Consider the following 18,694-nt stretch of genomic DNA (forward strand, 5'->3'; position numbering starts at 1 on the left):
CATTTATTGTGTTGTTCATCATTGTTTGTTTGCTGTTTAGTTCTTCTAGGTCCTTGTTAAACGTTTCTTGTATTTTCTCCATTCTATTTCCAAGATTTTGGATCTTTACTATCATTATTCTTAATTCTTTTTCAGGTAGACTGCCTGTTTCCTCTTCATTTGTTTGGTCTGGTGGGTTTTCCCCTTGCTCCTTCATCTGCTGTGTATTTCTCTGTCTTCTCATATTGCTTACCTTACTGTGTTTGGGGTCTCCTTTTCGCAGGCTGCAGGTTCGTAGTTCCCATTGCTTTTGGTGTCTGTCCCCAGTGGCTAAGGTTGGTTCAGTGGGTTGTGTAGGCTTCCTGGTGGAGGGGACTGGTGCCTGTGTTCTGGTGGATGAGGCTGGATCTTGTCTTTCTGGTAGGCAGGACCGCGTCCAGTGGTGTGTTTTGGCGTGTCTGTGACCTTGTTATGATTTTAGGCCGCCTCTCTGCTAATGGGTGGGGTTGTGTTCCTGTCTTGCTAGTTGTTTGGCATAGGGTTTCCAGCACTGTAGCTTGCTGGTCGTTGAGTGGAGCTGGGTCTTAGCGTTGAGATGGACATCTCTGGGAGAGCTTTCGCTCTTCGATATTACGTGGAGTCAGGAGGTCTCTGGTGGACCAATATCCTGAACTCGGCTCTCCCACCTCAGAGGCACAAGCCTGACAGCCTGCTGGAGCACCAAGACCCTGTCAGCCACATGGCTCAGAAAAAAAGGGAGGAAAGAAAGAAAATAATAATAATAAAGTTATTAAAATAAAAAATTATTAAAAAGGAAAAAATTAAAAAGTAATAAAAAAAGAGAAAGAAGAGAGCAACCAAACCAAGAAACAAATCCACCAATGATAACAAGTGCTAAAAACTATATTAAAAAAAAAAAAACGGACAGACAGAACCCTAGAACAGATGGTAAAGGCAAAGCTATATAGACAGAATCACACAAAGAAGCATACACATACACACTCACAAAAAGAGAAAAAGGAAAAAAAAAATATATATATATATATATATTATATCTTCTGGGAAGTCTGAGGTCTTCTGCCAGCGTTTAGTAGGTGTATTTGTGGGGAGGAAGGTGATCTCCACATCTTACTCCTCTGCCATCTTGAAGATCTATCCTCTAAAGTATTTTTTAAAGTTCTCTTTTCAAACAGGTTGTTGGGTTAGCATTTCTATTAAATGGAAATTAGGTCATAAATTCAATATTTATTAAGTAATGGAAATGAAAATCTGACATTTAGAATAGTTTGTTGTTTTTAATATACAGCAGCTTTAAAATCTGTCTTTCTAACTTGTTGTGTCTAAGTGAGTGACCTAAATTTTCCAACCCTCTTGCTCACCATCGACAAGCCCTGTGTTAGAATTTTAGATTTAATTCCACTGAGTACAGGAACATAGGAGCAGCTCACGTGTAGACTGATAGGACTAGGAACTGGAAAGCTGCCTGTCGCAAAGTGGACGTCAGTGTTTGTTTCCTCTGTAACCACTCGCTGGCCCTTGCTTTCTTCCCACCTCCATCTTTGCATCTCCGACTAACCCACACCCACCTCTGTCCTTTCTGCATCCCCCGCGGGGCCTCTGCCAGTGATTCTTCACCTGGACGGGCTCTCTTTCATGCACACAGCTCCCCTGTGACACTGACAGAAAGGACCAGTGTTCAACCAAGTGTGGGAGACTGGATCAATTACTGCCAGAGAAAGAGATGTGACCAGAGTGGGCTTGCTCAGCGCTGCAAGAGCTGAGGCTCTGTCCTCAGGCCTAAATGGGCTGAATGGGCGCCTGAGGCCGACGTGCGTTGGAGGGGCAGCTTCAGTATTGCAGGGGCTGTCACGGAGGCTGGGGTGGGTGTGCAGGAGGGTCTTCTGATGACGCCGGACAGGCAGAAGCCTTGAATGTGGAGCCCTGGGTGTGTATGACCTCTGCTAGAGCTGTGGCTAATCAGAGCTTCCAGTGAAGATTTGGTGAAGAACTGAGTCCATTTGCCAAAAAGATGCTTCTCTTCGCTGGTGCTGAGCCCGGACCCTGTGCACGGTCCTCATGTCACCCTCGGCCGTCTGTGCCTATAGCACAACCGCACGGGCCCCAAGCAAACCTGCTGCTACTTCTTGAAGCAGACAGCGCCCTCCTCTCCACCCGCAAGGCCCCACCTCAGCCATCCATCTGGAGCTAATGAGTCAGTGCTTTGCTGGGAGCATTGAGTCGGGAGGGCAGGCTGATGTCAAGTATGTGTTTGGTGGCCTCTGAGCTAATGAATTCGTTGTGTTTTGTCTAATCCATGAATCCATGTTTTTAGTAACCTTAAGTGATACAGATTTTTCAAACCAAGCAGGATTGTAAACAGCCCGTTTTCTGTGCTTCCCTGGTGGCGCAGTGGTTGGGAGTCCGCCTGCCGATGCGGGGGACCCGGGTTCGTGCCCCGGAGCGGCCGGGCCCGTGAGCCGTGGCCGCTGAGCCTGCGCGTCCGGAGCCTGTGCTCCGCAACGGGAGAGGCCGCGGCAGTGAGAGGCCCGCGTACCGCAAAAAAAAAAAAAAAAGCCCGTTTTGCATTTACTCCTTTTTGTTAGACCACGTTGCCCAGTAGCTGTCAGGAGAAGATTCTGGGGTCGTGTCGCCTCTTTCTACAAAGGTGCTATCTTAGTCCATTCAGGCTGCGGTAATAAAAATACCACAGACTAAACAACAAGCTTGTTTATTTCTCACAGTTCTGGAGGCTGGACGTCCATGACACAGGCAGATTCAGTGTCGGGTGGCGGCCCGCTTCCTGGTTCATAGACAGCGTCTTCTCGCTGTGTCCTCACATGGCAGAGGCAGGAGGGAGCCCTCTGGGGTCCCTCTAATACGTGCACTGATCCCATCGTGAGGACTCCCTCTTCGTGACCTCAGCACCCCCAGAGGCCCCACCTCCTCACACCGTCACACTGGGGCTTAGGCTTCAGCATGTGAATGGGGGGCAGGGGGCACAGACATTCAGTCTGTAGCAAAGTCTGAGTGGTTAATCTCAGGTTCTGCCAGACACTATTCTCGGAAGAAATGACCGCGTTCTCCTGGCGTTGAGGACAGATCAGAAGTGTAAACCTGGACCTTTCAATGAGCTGACGCTGTGGGGATCGTGAAGCCTAGTGCTACGTGTCCAGTGGAGTGACGTGCTCGCCAGTCTCTGACAATAAATCACAGCGACCTCGACCACGGTTCCAGCCTGCAGGATGGCGCGGCGCACGGAGGTTATGGGCCGATTCCTGGACTGAACACGTTGGTTTCTCAGCCCCTCCTGTCCCCTTCCCGCCAGCCCCGCGTTGGAGAGCAGGATTGGCGCAGTCCTCTGCCTTACGGTTCAGCAGCGGCTCTAACGCGGACCCGGTAGCTTATTGTCCAGGTGAGGCAGGATTTCTCCCCTCTCTTATGTCATACGTGATTCTTCCTGGGAAGAGTCGAGGCCACCAGCCATGCAAAGCAGCAGAGTCACCAATAAGTCACCGCCTTTGAGGTCGTGAAACAAGCTGGTGAGATGATTTAACAGACCGTTCTGGTGGAGAAACAAACTGTAAAGGTCTGTTTACGTTAGCATTTGGTGTGTTAAGGTCCATTGGGCTGGCCCTGATTTCAAACTCAATCGTTGGAAATACTTAAAGTCAAACGGGAGGAAAAGGATTTCCTCCCTTTCTTAATAGTCTGTGTTTAGTTCATGCCTACCTGTGTCCTCGGGGCATTTTGCACGTCACGTCTGTGTGTCGAGGTTCGGCACTTGCACCCGTGTCGCGGTGCCACCGGGACGACTGTCATGCCGTGGTGACAGAACATGGCCGGGGTATCTGCATCGCCGTGACTTTTTGTGCCCAATCAGGCCAAGACCCCTGGCCGGCTGGTGGTGGGAGTGGGGGCTTGTCCCACTGTCTTTGTGCCCGGAGCCCCGCCTGAGCCGGGCAGGAGTGGCTGGCTGTGAGCCGCCCTGGAAGGATGCGCGGGGGACACGGGCAGTGCCTGGATTGTTCTGGAGCTCTCGTTGCGCCCCCGAGGGCCCCGAAGGAGAAGCAGTGGGAGGTTAGAGAGATGGGAGCTTTGGGGAAGGAGCAGCCGTAAACCAGGTGAGTTGGCGTCCACTCCGGCAGCTCTTCGCTCACCAGCTGTTTCCTGTCCGGCCATGGGAGGAGGCAGGCTGTGCGGACAGGGCACGATCAGCAGCTGCGGGAAGGGGCGCGACCTCCCGCTGCACTGAACCCAGCTTCCCCTCCATGGGGAGGAGCTGTGTGCAGGCTGGGGGCCGCGGCTGGAGGCGAGGTGTTCATGCCGGCCGGGCCCCGGCCCCCCGGGGCAGAGTCAGCCTGTGCCCTGACAGCACGATGCCCAGGAGGAAGATCGTATCGCAAATCGTGATCTGTGCTGTGATGCAGGGAAGGTGTGTTTCTGTTCCTTAAACAAAATGCTCTCTGCCGAATCACCCACAGGCCTTCATTTTAAAACGGGAAGGCGGATTCTTCACTGAAGGAAACCCCCCTCGGTTTCTTCTTTCCGACCCGGTGGAGGCACGTGGGGAGGGAGGAGCCAGGGCTTTTGCTGCTCCTGTCCTTCTTCATCTTTTTTTACGAAGTCTCAAGTTCAAGCTGTCGTCTAGCACCTTCCTGATGATCTTCCTCCTTAAAAGTCCAGAGTACCACCTCCCTGCCACCCTCCACTGTCGTGAGAACACGGGGCTGGCGTGGCTTCCCTGGGGGACTCTCCCAGCGTCCTCGCTGGGCCCTGTCTGCAGAGAGAGGCTCAGGGTGAAACCTTGCAGGAAGCCGTGTCCTCTGGGCACATGGGGTATAATCAACATCCCACTTTTTTTTTTTTTTTTTTTTTTGTGTGTGTGTGGTATGCGGTCCTTCCTCTGTTGTGGCCTCTCCCGTTGCGGAGCACAGGCTCCGGACGCGCAGGCTCAGCGGCCATGGCCCACGGGCCCAGCCGCTCCGCGGCATGTGGGATCCTCCCAGACCGGGGCGCGAACCCGGTTCCCCTGCATCGGCAGGCGGACGCGCAACCACTGCGCCACCAGGGAGGCCCAACATCCCACTTTTTAAGGGGAGCTTTTGCCCGTTCACTTCCACTTCCTCTGTTCCCTCCATTTAGTCGACATTGAAGGCCCTCTAAGTGCTCCTCATGCCCCGTGGGTGCCGCTGCGTTGGGGGGTTCACTCCTCCGAGAACAGGACCGTGGGTGATTTTCAGGGTCACTTCTGGCTGTTGAACAGCCCCGGTTTGTATCGACGTTCAGTCCAGAGAACGTCCAGTGGGTAGAGAAAGACTGGTCATCGCAGCACGGAAGTCCAGACCAAAGAGTCCCCTCATTCTAGGCTGTAAACCAGGTCGTACAAATGTGTGACGTAATAATGGAACGTCAGGCCTGTTTCCAGAAACCGGCGCGTGTTTTGTCATGTGCCTCTTCTCAAAGACAGACCTTCTTCAAAGACGGTGGCTAGAGTGCGTTGGGCCAGCTCTCCAGGAGCAAAACCATTCACGGGAACTTAATCTCATGCGCTGGCTCCCTGGTGGCGTGGCCTGGAGCAGGCCAGTCTCCGTATCTGGGAAGGAAGGGAGTCAGCACCCCGCCCATCACCAGGCTCAAGCAGGGGCGCTTTGGAAAACACAGTCTGAATTTGCACCTTGGGATCAGAGCTAGAGAAATGGCATTTTAAAATTTTTTTAATTGTTTTTAATTGAAAAAAATACATGTATGCTATTAGCCTTTTTACTTTGCCTTCCTATTTACACAGAGGCAAGATAGCAGTCATTTTACCAAATCAGGGTTCCTCAACCAAGACTGAGTTGTGACTCTATTTCCTCCACGACAGGGTGAATCAGTGAAGTACTTCCTGGATAACTTGGACCGGATTGGCCAGCTGGTGAGTAAGACCCCCACCGCAGGAGTCTGTGATCCAGGATTAGAAAACATTTGTGTGGAGACCAAAGCGGCCCCAGCGGTGAGGGCTTTCGCCGTCCTCATGAGCCATGTTTGTTGTGTCAGGTGACCACAATGCCATTATTGCTCCTAAAAAATTAGCGATAATTCCTTAATATCAAGTCAGTTTTGAGACTTTCCCAGTTGTCTCATTAATGTTTTCTTGTGGATGCTGCTTATTTTAGTAGTTTGAATCAACATCCTGTTACGGTCCATCCATTGCAATTGGTCCATGGCACTTAGACTTCTTTTATTCTATAGGTTTCTCCTTCCGTCTTTTTCTTCCTTTCAATTGATTTGTTGGAGTAACTGGATTATTTCTCCTGTAGGGTTTCTCACATCTCAGTTTTGCTCTTCCATCCCTGCAGTGTTGTTGAAGATGTTTCTCTCTCCCCTCTATACCTCATGAATTGGTAGTTGGCTCTAGAAGCTTCAGCCGTGTTTGGATTTTTGGCAAGGATGATGCATGAGTGCTGGTGTGCAGTAATCACTGGAGGATTGTGAATAGTGCAGGATCAAAGTGGTTTGAGTGACCACAGTTGCCCGTGTGTTGCTAAAGACTTTAAGAGTTCTCCAAGAATAACATATTAAATATATTGCAGGCTAAATTTAAATAGCGTTGCAAAACCTAAGCTAAATCAGTTCATAGTGAGGGTTTGGAATGTGTGTGCCCTAGAAGTTAGAAAAATAGAAAGGTAGCTGTGGTGCAGGAAAAAAAAAAGATGGTAGTCTCCTGTGGAGAAGAAGGTCGATGAGATTTTAGATTGGGGCCTAACAGTGAAGATTCTGATAATTCTTCCTCATCCTGATGAGCCTCTGTTCATTTTGAAATGAGCTGTTTAGTTCCTTCACTTTTTGTTTCATGGTAAATTTATATTTTTGTAATTGAAAGTTGCTTCTGGTATTTGGTTCAGCTTCTCTCAAAAGTCACTGTAACCCTCTTTCCTTCCACCCCATCTTTTTGTTCTTGCTTTCTCATGTGCTTCCTCTCCTAAATTTCTCCCTTATCCTATTTTACAGAATTACTTTCCTAGCAAGCAGGACATCCTGCTTGCCACCTTTCAGCTGTATGTACCTGCTCTGACCGCGCTCTGGAGGGATTCTGGCATCAGGGAAGCTTTCAGCCGGAAGAGGGAGTTTCAGCTGGGTGAATCAGTGAAGAACTTCCTAGATAACTTGGATCGGATTGGCCAGCTGAATTATTTTCCCTAGCAAGCAGGACATCCTGCTGGCGAGGAAGGCCACCAAGGGCATCGTGGAGCATGACTTTGTCATCAAAAAAATCCCTTTCAAGATGGTGGATGTGGGCGGCCAGCGGTCTCAGCGCCAGAAGTGGTTCCAGTGCTTTGATGGGATCACGTCGATCCTGTTCATGGTCTCGTCCAGTGAGTACGACCAGGTCCTCATGGAAGACAGGCGCACCAACCGCCTGGTGGAGTCCATGAACATCTTTGAGACCATCGTTAACAACAAGCTCTTCTTCAACGTCTCCATCATCCTGTTCCTCAACAAGATGGACCTCCTGGTGGAGAAAGTAAAGACTGTCAGCATCAAGAAGCACTTCCCAGACTTCAAGGGGGACCCCCACAGGCTGGAGGACGTCCAGCGCTACCTGGTCCAGTGTTTCGACCGGAAGAGACGGAATCGCAGTAAGCCACTCTTCCACCACTTCACCACCGCCATAGACACCGAGAACATCCGCTTCGTGTTTCACGCTGTGAAGGACACCATCCTGCAAGAGAACCTGAAAGATATTATGTTGCAGTGAAAGAGGACGCCCCTCACTCTTGTGGTCCTTCAGCAGCCTCGCCGGCCACAGGCCAGATCTCCCCGGTGTCCCGGAGCGGGTTTCCCGAATCCGTGCCCTCAACACCTGGCTCAGGGATGCTGTGAGGCCCGCCACGCTCTAGGCCAAAGGACGTGACACTTTGATGTTAGCTACTGAATCCTGGGGACTAGTGAAACTACTGAAAATCCAAGCGATCACTTTGGTATTAATGTGTAAGGCCTAATAACACAGCTTTCTTTCTCTTTACAGAAACTATTCCTTCTCTGACACAGTGTAATCGAGGACTGCGTGTGTGTGCGCGCGCGCACTCTGTCTTTAATGACAGAAACACGAAAACCGACATCTTTGCAGATGGCTTTTCTCTCTAACTCGAGAGTGCTTTGGTGAGGAGTGTTGGCGGGGGGAGGGGGGTGGTTTGTAGGAGGTGAAGCGCGGGCTGTCGCCCCCACCTCCCCAAGGGAACACGATGCCTTTTAAGTCTCTCGTGCCCATGTCCCGAGAGGCCCTGGCCCGGCCGTCAGATGAGAGGGTGGCAGTGAGAGCTGGCGGTGTGGACTTAAGGCCCCACAGCCTGCGCTTTCTTCCCGCCCTGTCCGATCAGCCCGCAGCACGACGGGACACGGGGCGGAAGGTGTGCGCACGGGCTGCCGTGAACGGCCCCCTCCCCTCGGCACAGGTCTGTGCCCCCTGCCTCTGTGCCCACCCTCCCGCCCCTTGCCCGCCCCTCGGCAAAGACTTCAACCAGCTGGCCTTGCAGATGACTCTTCTGTCTTCTGAGTCGTCTCCGACGCTGCAGTCGGCTGCAGGGAGCCTTTCCTTCTTTGGAGGAAGTGGAGAGCTCCTTTCCTCTCAGGGGCTTCCGAGAGCTGGCGGCATTGCCAGCGGAGCCCTCGTTAACACCCCCGGGCTCCGCGCTGCCTTATGGCGGCCGAGAATCGAGGTTCTCGTCACGACCTCTCACTTCTACTAACGTACACACGTAGCAGGAAAACTGTCGGACGTGGTCTCCTCTGAGTGAAACTGCAGAGGCTGTGAATGTCGACACGAGCTGGTCAGTCTTACGCTCAGTTAACTTGTCCGGTTACTCTGTCCAGGTGTCTTTCACTGTGTTTCAAAATACATTGCATTCCAGACCGTTCCCCGCTGTGTATTACTCCACTCAAGAGTGGCTGGCGTGTTGAGGCCCCTGCCTAGCATTTAAAAGAGAAAAAGCTTCCTCTGTCGGTGGCGCCAGAATGTTCCTGTGGTTGAGTAACCGTCCCTGGGCCCCATCGCCAGGCCACACTGTTCCCGGCCCCGCGTCCCTGGTGAGTGGCTCGCTTGCCTTCACGCGGCAGGTAAACAGGGATCTCGTGGCAGATGCTGACCCAGGAGGAAAGGGAGGCAAGAAACTGCTTCTGAGTCAGCCTTGTTATCACGGGGTTTTAATGAGGAGCCGACATGAAACCCTGTCTCTCTGGGCGCTCAAGGCTTCCTGTCGATGTTTGCTGGGGGTTCGGCTCTTTTTTTTTGGCTGGAGAAAAGTTGCTGTTTTTGTACTGCTTCCTGTGGCTCTTCATAAACTGAGAGGACGTGCCCCGGGACCGGGGCCGATGACCGAGGCGGAAAGGAAAAAGAACATTCTCAACGGGCTGCGTCAGGGCGGCCCAAGACCCCGCTGTCGCTGCTCAGAGGACCCCGTCCTGGGGCACGAGCGCTCCTCGCCTGCCGGGTTCCAGGTCTCACATGGGTGCCGGGAGCCACGCACTTCCTCACCAGCCTGGAAGCGCTCCCTGTGGTCTAGCGGAGGGGGCGGTCGGCCTAGCCGGCGCAGGTGCCCGTCCGAGCGGCTTGCTGGCGAGCGGGGTCAGCACGGTCGGCAGGTGCCGTTTGTCCTGTAAACCGTCCGACACGGCTGCTGGTTTGCTTTCGGGGGCGGAAGCGAGTGCTATAGACAGGGAAGCTGAGCGGACTGGGAAGCGGGGGGACGGCCCGAGGGGGGCCCCTGCCTGGCCCAGGACCGACCCGCTCTCCCCTCCGCGGCCGGGCTCCCCGCGTCACGGTAAGCTGAGTGGACGGCTTAGTCCTGCAGGGCGCCCGGCCCTCGGTTCCACGACTGGTCGGCGCCCGAGAAGGAGATCGCTCTTTGCAAGGTCAACTGAAACCATTTACAGCCTTTCTACACATAGGTTATAGTCACTTTCCTCTCCAAAACCTTAGGCTTTTCTATTTTTTTAATTTTAATTTCACTGTTACCCTCGATTATTGTCTTTTTTTATTGAGATAGTTGTGCCTCATCTGTTATTGCAAAAATGTAACAATAAACTTCCTCAAACTAAGATATTTTCCTCATAGTTATACTGTTTACACATAGGGACACATGTACGTTTTTTACTGAAATATTTTTTTAACCCTTCAGTTTGTAGAGAAATTGTTTTAAAGATATTGCATTGTAGCTTTGTAATTTATATAGAGAGTTCTCTAGACTCCTTATTCTTGTAATTTTTTTACTTCTTTGATAAAAATGAGTCAGGTTATTTCAACTCCAAGATCAGGAAATAATCTTGAAACAAGATTACTAGTTATGACTAACTAACTTGGGCATCCTGGGAACAGACACTAACTTGGTATCGTGAGGAAAGGCGCCGCTTAGGAGAGCAGTCAGGGTGAGTCGGTCACCGCTTACGCTTTGCACAGCATTTTAGCATTGGCAGGAGGGGCTGGTTGGATGATCTGACCACCTTCAGTCTCTGGCTGTTAAGACATATCCTTAGTTTTCCTTTGCTTAATAGAAAATATCAACTCAGCATGTGAAGTCCACATTAATTTTACAGTCTCCAAAATTCAGAGCAGTTGGGTAACTCTCCTAACGTTCCTTGAAGGTTCATTACCTGTCGATCACAGTTTTTATTTCCACGTGGGACACAGGAGCTCTGTCACTGAGTGGATGCCTCTAGAACACGACTTCGGGATAAGGAACAGCGGCAAATACATGTAAAGACACGTGTGTGTGTGTGTGTGTGTGTGTGTGTGTGAAGGAGGGATCCTGCTGCCCTGAGACCTGGGGGCCCGAGGAGAGGGCCTGGTGATGGACGTGGACGTGGCCAGAGACCGGAGGCTGGGGGAAGCCCAAGGGAAGGCAAGGGTGGGAACCCTTTCTCCGCAGCCCCGTGGGGTGACCGTCCCCATCACAAAACGAAGAAACCACTGATGCAAAGTGCGAACGATTCCCAGCCGACAGAGCTCGTGGCGCTCGGGGTTCGCTTGTAGAAAAGGCACGTATGTATCGTCCGGCGGCCATCGCCCGGCTAGGCGTTGTGTGCGTCCACGCGTGGGGAAGGCAGAACTGCGCCCCCCGCCCCCAGAGAAACTTGTGCTCGTCCTTATCCACGTGGCTGAGGGCCAAGCCCTTTGGGTTCCAGCTTCCCCGTTTGTAAAAGCTGGACCGGATCACGACGCCCAGCTCTGGCGCCGCAGTCAGATCACCTGAGGGGCTTCGCAACGCCCGGGGCTGGGCCACCCAGAACCCGCGCGGTACAGGCGTCCCGTGGACGCACTCCTGGGTCCCCTGGTGGTTGCTGTGCAGCCGGGGCCACGAGCCACGAAGCAGGGGAGCACGGAGGACGCCCTCCAGGCCGCTGGGGTTGTCCACGACGTACTGGCCCCGAATCCTCCCCTTGCTGTGACCTGCAACCTGCCTCGGGAAGAACGTGATGCTGGGTTTTCTGTTGTGGTGTAAGTGAAGAGCAGAAGTTCCCACTAAGCCTTCAAGAGCGTGCCGGGGGGTCCTTTCAGGCCTTTTGACGCCACCTTCTCCGTAAGGTACATCAGACGCTCTCAGCAACCTCATTCTTCGGTGATGCCCGGAAATTTAGGGAGCTCTGTTTGAAGAAAAAGACAAGCCCTTTTAAAGTCTGCCTGGCAGCGCTAGGGAGAGGTGGGCCTTGCGTGTGGGATTCCTGTGTTTCACGGACTTGGCGTTGCGGGGCGGGCACAGGCCCTGGTGCCAAGGTTGGTGCTGGGCCTGCAGCTGGTGGGGGCTGAGAGCTCAGCCCCCCTGAGCAAGGGCTGCTTTTACTGACTGCGTTTGTGAGGCACCTGCTGGGCCCTGAAGAGGGTGGTGGCGGGTCCCCAGAGGAAGGAGCTGCTTGGTTAAGGTGGCTCAGAGGCTGGCACTCGCTGTGTTGACGGCCCTTAACGGCAGGTGGCACGCGGTTCGCGCTGAGTTCAGGGAAGGGGAAGGCTCGCTGTGGGTGGAGGGGAGCCCCGGGGCGTGGAAGGGCCGCTCCGCTTCCTCGGTCCCACTGTCGGTGTCTGGTTCCTACCTTCTGCTGGAGGAGGACTTGAGGGCACGCGAGGCCCAGCTGCTCGTGTGGGCCCTCACTCTCCTGCCAGGTCACGTCCTCCAGAACCCACTAGAACTTAAGAGGCTGGGTGGCGTTCGCAGGTGCTCCGGATGGCGTACTGAAATAGGTGGTTTTGGTTTCCGTACCACGTTGGCATCTCTTCAGGTGAAAACCTACTTCAGAGCACGACGGGTTGCTACCTGCCCAAAGCACCCCCAGTGCCCGCCTCTCGCTGGGTGACGTGGGGTGCTTCCCACCCAGAGCGGCTCCTCGGTGTGGACCGCACACCCGCAGGGGTTCTGCTGACCCTGACGGTGGTCGTGAGCCCCTAGGAGAGCGGAGCGCTGCTCAGCGTGGGAACTTCCTGCACGAGGCTCCGCCCCAGGTCACAGCAGGAAGGAGAAGGATGTTGCCAGCCCAAAGTGAGTTCTCAAACATCCCGGCAGGATGGGCGTTCCGGGAGTTGGCGTCTGAGTATAGCAAGAGGCAGGAAAGGGGGTGGAGGTCAGAACTACACCGTGAGATTCCTGCCCCAAAACGCAGGACTCGTAGGGCAGCAGGGCCCTCCCCGGCAGCCTGTGATTAGGGTGTGGGGTAGCTGAGAACAGGCAGGAACTGCTCTCGTATCCCACCCGACCTGTGGCGCCTCCCTCCTCCTCCTCAAATCCAGCGATGACCTTGGCACGTCACTGTGAGGTTCTTATTACAGGGACCCGAAGACTCTGTTGCTGTAAACGCGGCCCCGTGGCTCGCTTCCCAGAGAAGCGCACACCTGGCTCCCCCCTGGAAACTGGGTTCTCCGCTTCTGAGCTGGTTGTGAAGGTAGTGTTTTTATTCCGGTGGCTTTCGTGTGTGTGTGTGTGTGTGTGTGTGTGTGTGTGTGTGTGTAACACAAACCACAGTGAAACACTAGAGCAGCTACTAGGGGTTCCTGGAGCAGCCCGAGTTTCCTCCTGGGCGGGCGGGCAGCCGGCACTCTGATTGCGCGGCCGGCAGAGTGTAGACGGGGCCGAGCCGCGCGGGCTCACAGTCCCGATCTGTCTGTGCCAGGCTTGTCACTCGGGCGCCTTTTTATTAACACTGCATTCATTTTATTTTGTGCTTTCAAAAGCCGATGAATGCCCCCAAATGAACATAACCGCAGCTGTTCACGGTCAAGGTGGCGGTTTCCCGCGGGACCGCATTTCCCGGCGGGTTGCAGAGCCAGACCGCTCTGGTGGCCCGGGCGGTGCGGACGCTGGGGAGGGGTGGACCGCGCATCCCGCCCGCTGAGGCTGGCCCGGAGTCCGGCCGAGGGAAGTCCAATGTCGGGGCAGCTGAGAGCATGACCCTTGTGAGCGGGGGGAAGCAGGCCCTCCGCTGTGGGTTCTGGTGCTTCCCGGTGCTGGTCCAGGGGCTCAGCTCTTCAGCCGACTTCAGCATTTCTCCAGTCGGGAAGGAACTGAGAAGGGGGTTGCAGGAGGCCCCCCCTGAGTGGCGACGGGCCGGGTGCGCCGCCGCGGCAGCCTGGGCGCTTTCCGGCATCTCGCGGGGCCGCCACGCGCCTGGCAGCTGAACCCTCTGCCCTGGGGCCCCAGCCCCTCCGCTCGGTGCCCGGCCCCCGGGGAAGCCCCCCGCAGCCTCGGGGGCCTCAGGAGGTCTCCTCACCACCGTCTGTCCGGCTGTCCTCGAAAGAGGTCCGTGCCCACGCTGGGCAGAGAGCACTTGTCACCTAGGAGACTCCGGAACTCGGGTCACAAACGTGGAACCAGCCTTGATCTGACAGTCGAGCTAACAAAGCCGGTTCTCCGTGGCTCCCCTCTTCACCCAAGCTTTCTGGACGAGCCCGGGCACCTTTTCCAGGTTCACCGGCAAACTCACTGCGGAGTGTGGAAGCTGGGGCCAAGGCCTGTCCCAGGAGGTCTCACGGGCACCCTGTGAAACGTTCTCCCCATCATCTTAACTGTTAGATTCTCTAACAAGCCTGTTTATCAAGAAATTTAAAATAGATCTCTGTTGAGTCTGCCATCTCTGGGATCTTAAAGCATTACCTTTTGACCTGTTATGCAAATGGCAAAACATTCCAAGTGTCTTTTCCTTCACTCCATTCGAAGCAGCTAAAATTGGCAGGCATGTTATTCTCTGTTGACACGAGCGCAGCCAGGAAGTTCGGTGTTGTGTGCTCGGCCCCCTCCTCTGCCACGTCCTCAGCTCGCCTCCTCAGTGCTGTGCTCTGGCCCCTGTAGTGCGTGGGGGACCCCGTGGCGGGGCAGGGCCGTGGGCACGACCGGCTGCAGAAACGGAGCTCTGAGCTCTTCCGGGGTCTCTCCACTCGGAAAGGGAATGCAAGGGCAACAGCCGAGTGCTGGGCCACGGGCGCCGCCCCTGGGGTGTCGCTGCAGCTCCGCGCACCCCCCCCCATAACGGCACCGACAGTGGGGGACAGGCCTCAGTTTACGGATGCTGTGTTCCAGGTTAAGAGGTACATGATGCAGCGTAAAAAGTGTATTGTATAGCTACGGGGGTTAGTTTAACATGTTTTGTATATGCGACTTTTATAAATCTATTAAAATTTGCCGTAAATTACATTCTTCTGGTGTGTTACGTCCCTGGCGCCCCGCGGCAGCCGTGAGCGAGGCCCCGTGAACGGGGAGCACGTTGCTGGGTCCGTGAGTGCGTGTTCATTGTTGTGTCTGCCGGCTTCCTGGGTGAAGCTCCACCCCTGGGGCGGGTGGCCAGGGCCCCAGTGGGCGCCGGGCAGGAGAGGGGTGGGCGGGTGGTTAGAGCCTGGGGCCTGGGCCTCGGGCCCTACTCCCTCATCCCGTCCCCTCCCTGGCAGGGGTCCCATGTACTCGCCAGTGTTTACTCAGCCATGGGGTCAGTCAGGCATGTCTCAACGACATCACAAGTACAGACTGTAGTCTGGATGAGATGCAAGAACACAGCCGAGTGACAACGTCGAACCTCCAGGGTCACCGCAGAAAAAATGTTGTAGGTAATATTAGTATAAGTAGAAATAATGACACTCCCCCCAGAAAAGAAAAAGTAGCCTTTTTGTTATGTCACATCAAAAACATCAGCCTTCACCCTGAGAAACATGGATACAGGGAACAAGCATTTATGAAGTGAGCCAGCGCAGCGGATAAGGTTTTTTTAAAACTTTGAGCGGAGTGCCCCGACAGAAGAGGTGTCTAGTGGATGCGTGTTGGGTGGACGCGTCGTGGATAAATAAAGACTCTCCCAGTCTGTCCACATCAACAAGGATCCGAGTCTCTTAGAGGAGGCCCTTCCAAGGAGGAGAACAGACCGTTCCATTTCTAGAAGGTGCACACACAGTGAAAGCGCTGGCGACACTGCAAGTAGATTGTAACGGGCACTGTGCATTCCAAGCAAGAAGGAACTGCTTATTACATTCAAGTGGTGAATTCTCTTGTTTTCAGTTAGACTTCCCTCAGGATTCAGGTTCTGCAGCATTAATGTGGAGAATGAAAATGTAATATGTAAGCATTAAAAAGTTGAATTACACAGAATTTATTCTGTACGTCGAAGTCATCCATAATCCCGGTATTAAGATGCCTATGTGTGTGTGTGTTTCCACTTGGCTTCTGGACTTTTAAGCGTAAGAACGAGGCCAATCGAGTTGTTTAATCAAGTTGTGATTGAAGCTCACGTAATCCGACGAAGGCGTTGCCACCGAGAAAGGCCTGTTTGGGGGCCAACGATGGGGGTGGGGGCCGAGGGGCCACGGTACCGTGGACCTTTCTTCACCTTTTTCAGGCCTCGCTCCTGCTCGGAGCGTATGACAAGCCGGGGTTGAGCTAACGAGAGCCCCACTTCTACCAGCTGCTTCAGGGAGAAGCGGGAGAGGGACAGGGAGGCCGAGGACAGAGGAAGAAACAGGACTGTCGACGTCTGCTCCAGAAGCTCCCGCAGCCTTGGTCCCGCCCACCTGAGTGAGGAGGCAGCCCAGACGCCACCGTCCCCGCCGTCCACCGAAGGGGACTCTCCCCCAAACGGACGTTCCGAGGAACGGCCCTGGTCTTTCCCCAGGGGCAAGGGTGCACGGTGACTCGGTGCCAGTTCAGGTAGATGGGGAGCCCCGCCCTGCACCGTTTGCTGCTGGCACAGGTGGACGTGCTCCCCTGCGCCCCTGCCGTTGACACGAGGTGCTGCTCTCGGAAGAGCTGCTGTCTGTACCCCTGGGCCCCCAGGGGCGCTCTCCTCTCCCAGGAGCGCCTCTGCCACCAGCTCCGTCCCCCCATTGAACCAGGAGGGCGGCAGGGCTTCCTCAGGGGCGTCCCCACTGACAGTCCGAGCTGGGCAGGAGGACAGAGGCAGACGCGGGCCCCGCTCCCCACCGCCCCCCAGCATCCCCCCAGCTTCGGCCGCAACCAGCGTCCAGCGTAGACGGTCAGCCCCGCCCGCCTTCTGAAACCCCCTCTTGCTCTGGACAGGCACTTCGAGAAACAGTGAAAATAAATCACCTTCTGTGGCTCAAAGGCTGACGGTGGGAAAGAGGAGGAGCGCCGCCCCGGGAGCCCCCGCCTCGCCCCGCCTCGCCCCGCCTCGCCCCGCCTCGCCCCGCCTCGCCCCGCCTCGCCCCGCCTCGCCCCGCCTCGCCCCGCCTCGCCCCCGCGGCAGGTGCGTGCAGCCTGCAGGCGCCGCGCCGGCCTGGGGGCGGGTGTCCTGACTCGTTGCCCGCTGATCACGGGCCCGTGAGAGGCCGTCAAGCAGACATCCCCGTGGTGACCGCGGGGCACCAGAAGGACCTCACGGTAAGTGTCTCGGAGCAGCCGGCGGACGCGAGGGCAGCCACGCGGGCCCGGCCGCGGGCGTTTCAGCTGCGCCGTGGCCGGGGAGGACGGGGGCGCTCAGGGCAGAGGATGCTGCCGGAGCGCCGGGGCGAGGCATGTGCGGAGGCCTCGCGGGGGACCTGGTTTCGCTTCCAGCGGGTGTGCGGAGAGCCGGGGTCGTGCGCTAGGCGGGAGATGCCCCTCGGGTCCTCTCCGGCAGCCCAGGAGTTGCCTCTTTGACCAGCGCGTCCTTGGCCGCCCTGGGTCGCCGCTGGGGTGGGGGCATTGGACTGAACACGTAGTGGCCCCAAGACGCCTCTTGGAAATTGTTTTTTTGGGTTTTTTTTTAAAGGAATTCCTTTATTTATTTATTTTTGGCTGTGTTGGGTCTTCGTTTCTGGGCGAGGGCTTTCTCTAGTTGCGGCGAGCGGGGGCCGCTCTTCATGGCGGTGCGCGGGCCTCTCACTGTCGCGGCCTCTCTTGTTGCGGAGCACAGGCTCCAGACGCGCAGGCTCGGTAGTTGTGGCTCACGGGCCTAGCCGCTCCGCGGCACGTGGGATCCTCCCGGACCAGGGCTCGAACCCGTGTCCCCTGCATCGGCAGGCAGATTCCCAACCACTGCGCCACCAGGGAAGCCTGGAAATTGTTTTTAAAATAAACCCCTGACATAGCTCGTTTTCATCTGTCTCTTCACCCGAGAAGCAGAGTTCAAAAATAAGCCTCGGTTATTCTGGGCTCTCCCGGATGGAGGCGCTGGAAGAGGCCAGGCTCTTCACACGGGTTTCAGCAGCTCCCAAGGCCGTGGCTCTTGTTGGCCACGCAGTAGGCATTTCCCAGATAATTCTCAGTGCTTAGCTTCCACAGCCTGTCGTTCTAGGGGCCGTAAATCTGCTGTTTCCTGGGGTTTCCTTGGAACGGGCTCCTCTGTGGACAGTCGTCCTTACAGCCACCAGGACAGAGATGGGTCCACTGGAGATTCCAGCGCTGGGGCAGGCGGGGGTCGAGGGCCGGCCGGGCCTGGGGTCCCCGGCGCCAGCCGCCCTCTGCAGCCTGGCCGCAGCGGGCAAAGGCGGCCTGGAAGAGGCCTCCGTCCACTCCCAGGGCGCGTGGGCTCCAGCTCAGGTCGGGAGCCTCCCCGCAAAGCCCTGATCCACCCTGGTCTTCACCAGGATAAAAATATTCCTGCTGGGGCCTCGCCCTCTTTATACAAACAAATCAAAGCCCCAGCGACTCCGGGCTTTGTTTACCTTGGCATCTTTGCCCCAGAGGGCCGGCCACCCACCCACCCAGGCCGTTCCTCGGCCCTCTGGGGAGTCTCTGGCCCAGAAGTGCTGCAGCCACTAGGCAGCTTCCTAGCCACCTTAGAAGCCAGGGCAGAGCCAGCAGGGCTGCGGCCCAAGTAGGGAGTCCGGGGTGCAGGCCTCCCAAGCCTTGTGCTTTCCTCCTGACTCTGCCTGCTCAGACTTTCCCGGTGTGCTTTCCTAAGACCCGGAACACGCAGGGCCAAGTCAGAGCAAACCCGCTCGGAATCTCAGCCCCTGCTTTGCAGCCTCAGGCAGATGAGCAAACCTCTCAGCTCCCTTAACCATAAAATGGGATCAAGGTATCTACCTTGCAAGGATGTAAGAAATTCCCTGGTACTTAGAAGGACAGGTTCAAAGGGGGGCTTTATTTGAAAGGACGAGCTCCCTGTCTTTCCCCAGATGGATGAGGGTCTAGCCGCCTGGCCCTGCCTGGCGGGTCTGGAGAGCAGCTCCTGTGGCCCCGCGAATGGACCGTGTGTGTGTGTGTGTGTGTGTGTGTGTGTGTGTGTGTGTGTGTGTGTGTGTGTGTGTGTGTGTGTGTGTGTGTGTGTGTGT

At 55.5% G+C, this 18,694-nt stretch overlaps 1 protein-coding gene across 4 annotated transcripts in view; it reads left to right on the top strand.

Moving 5' to 3' along the window:
- GNA12 (G protein subunit alpha 12) overlaps window positions 1-18,694 on the top strand; it is a 125,753-nt gene that overhangs the window by 102,051 nt on the left and 5,008 nt on the right. For 2 of the 4 annotated variants that reach the window (XR_003683257.2, XM_028499987.2), the window contains exons 1-4: window positions 7,731-8,121; window positions 10,600-12,485; window positions 12,773-12,885; window positions 15,886-16,817. Coding sequence is in view for 1 of the 4 variants with exons in the window: in XM_055090844.1 (XP_054946819.1) it covers window positions 5,843-5,893; window positions 6,970-6,978; window positions 7,157-7,717 (621 nt within the window). In the remaining 3 variants the exon portion in view is untranslated. The other 2 variants (XR_008619404.1, XM_055090844.1) reach the window with 2 other exon arrangements.

This window comes from Physeter macrocephalus, chromosome 14 (assembly GCF_002837175.3).
Source record: "Physeter macrocephalus isolate SW-GA chromosome 14, ASM283717v5, whole genome shotgun sequence".
NCBI lineage: Eukaryota > Metazoa > Chordata > Mammalia > Artiodactyla > Physeteridae > Physeter > Physeter macrocephalus.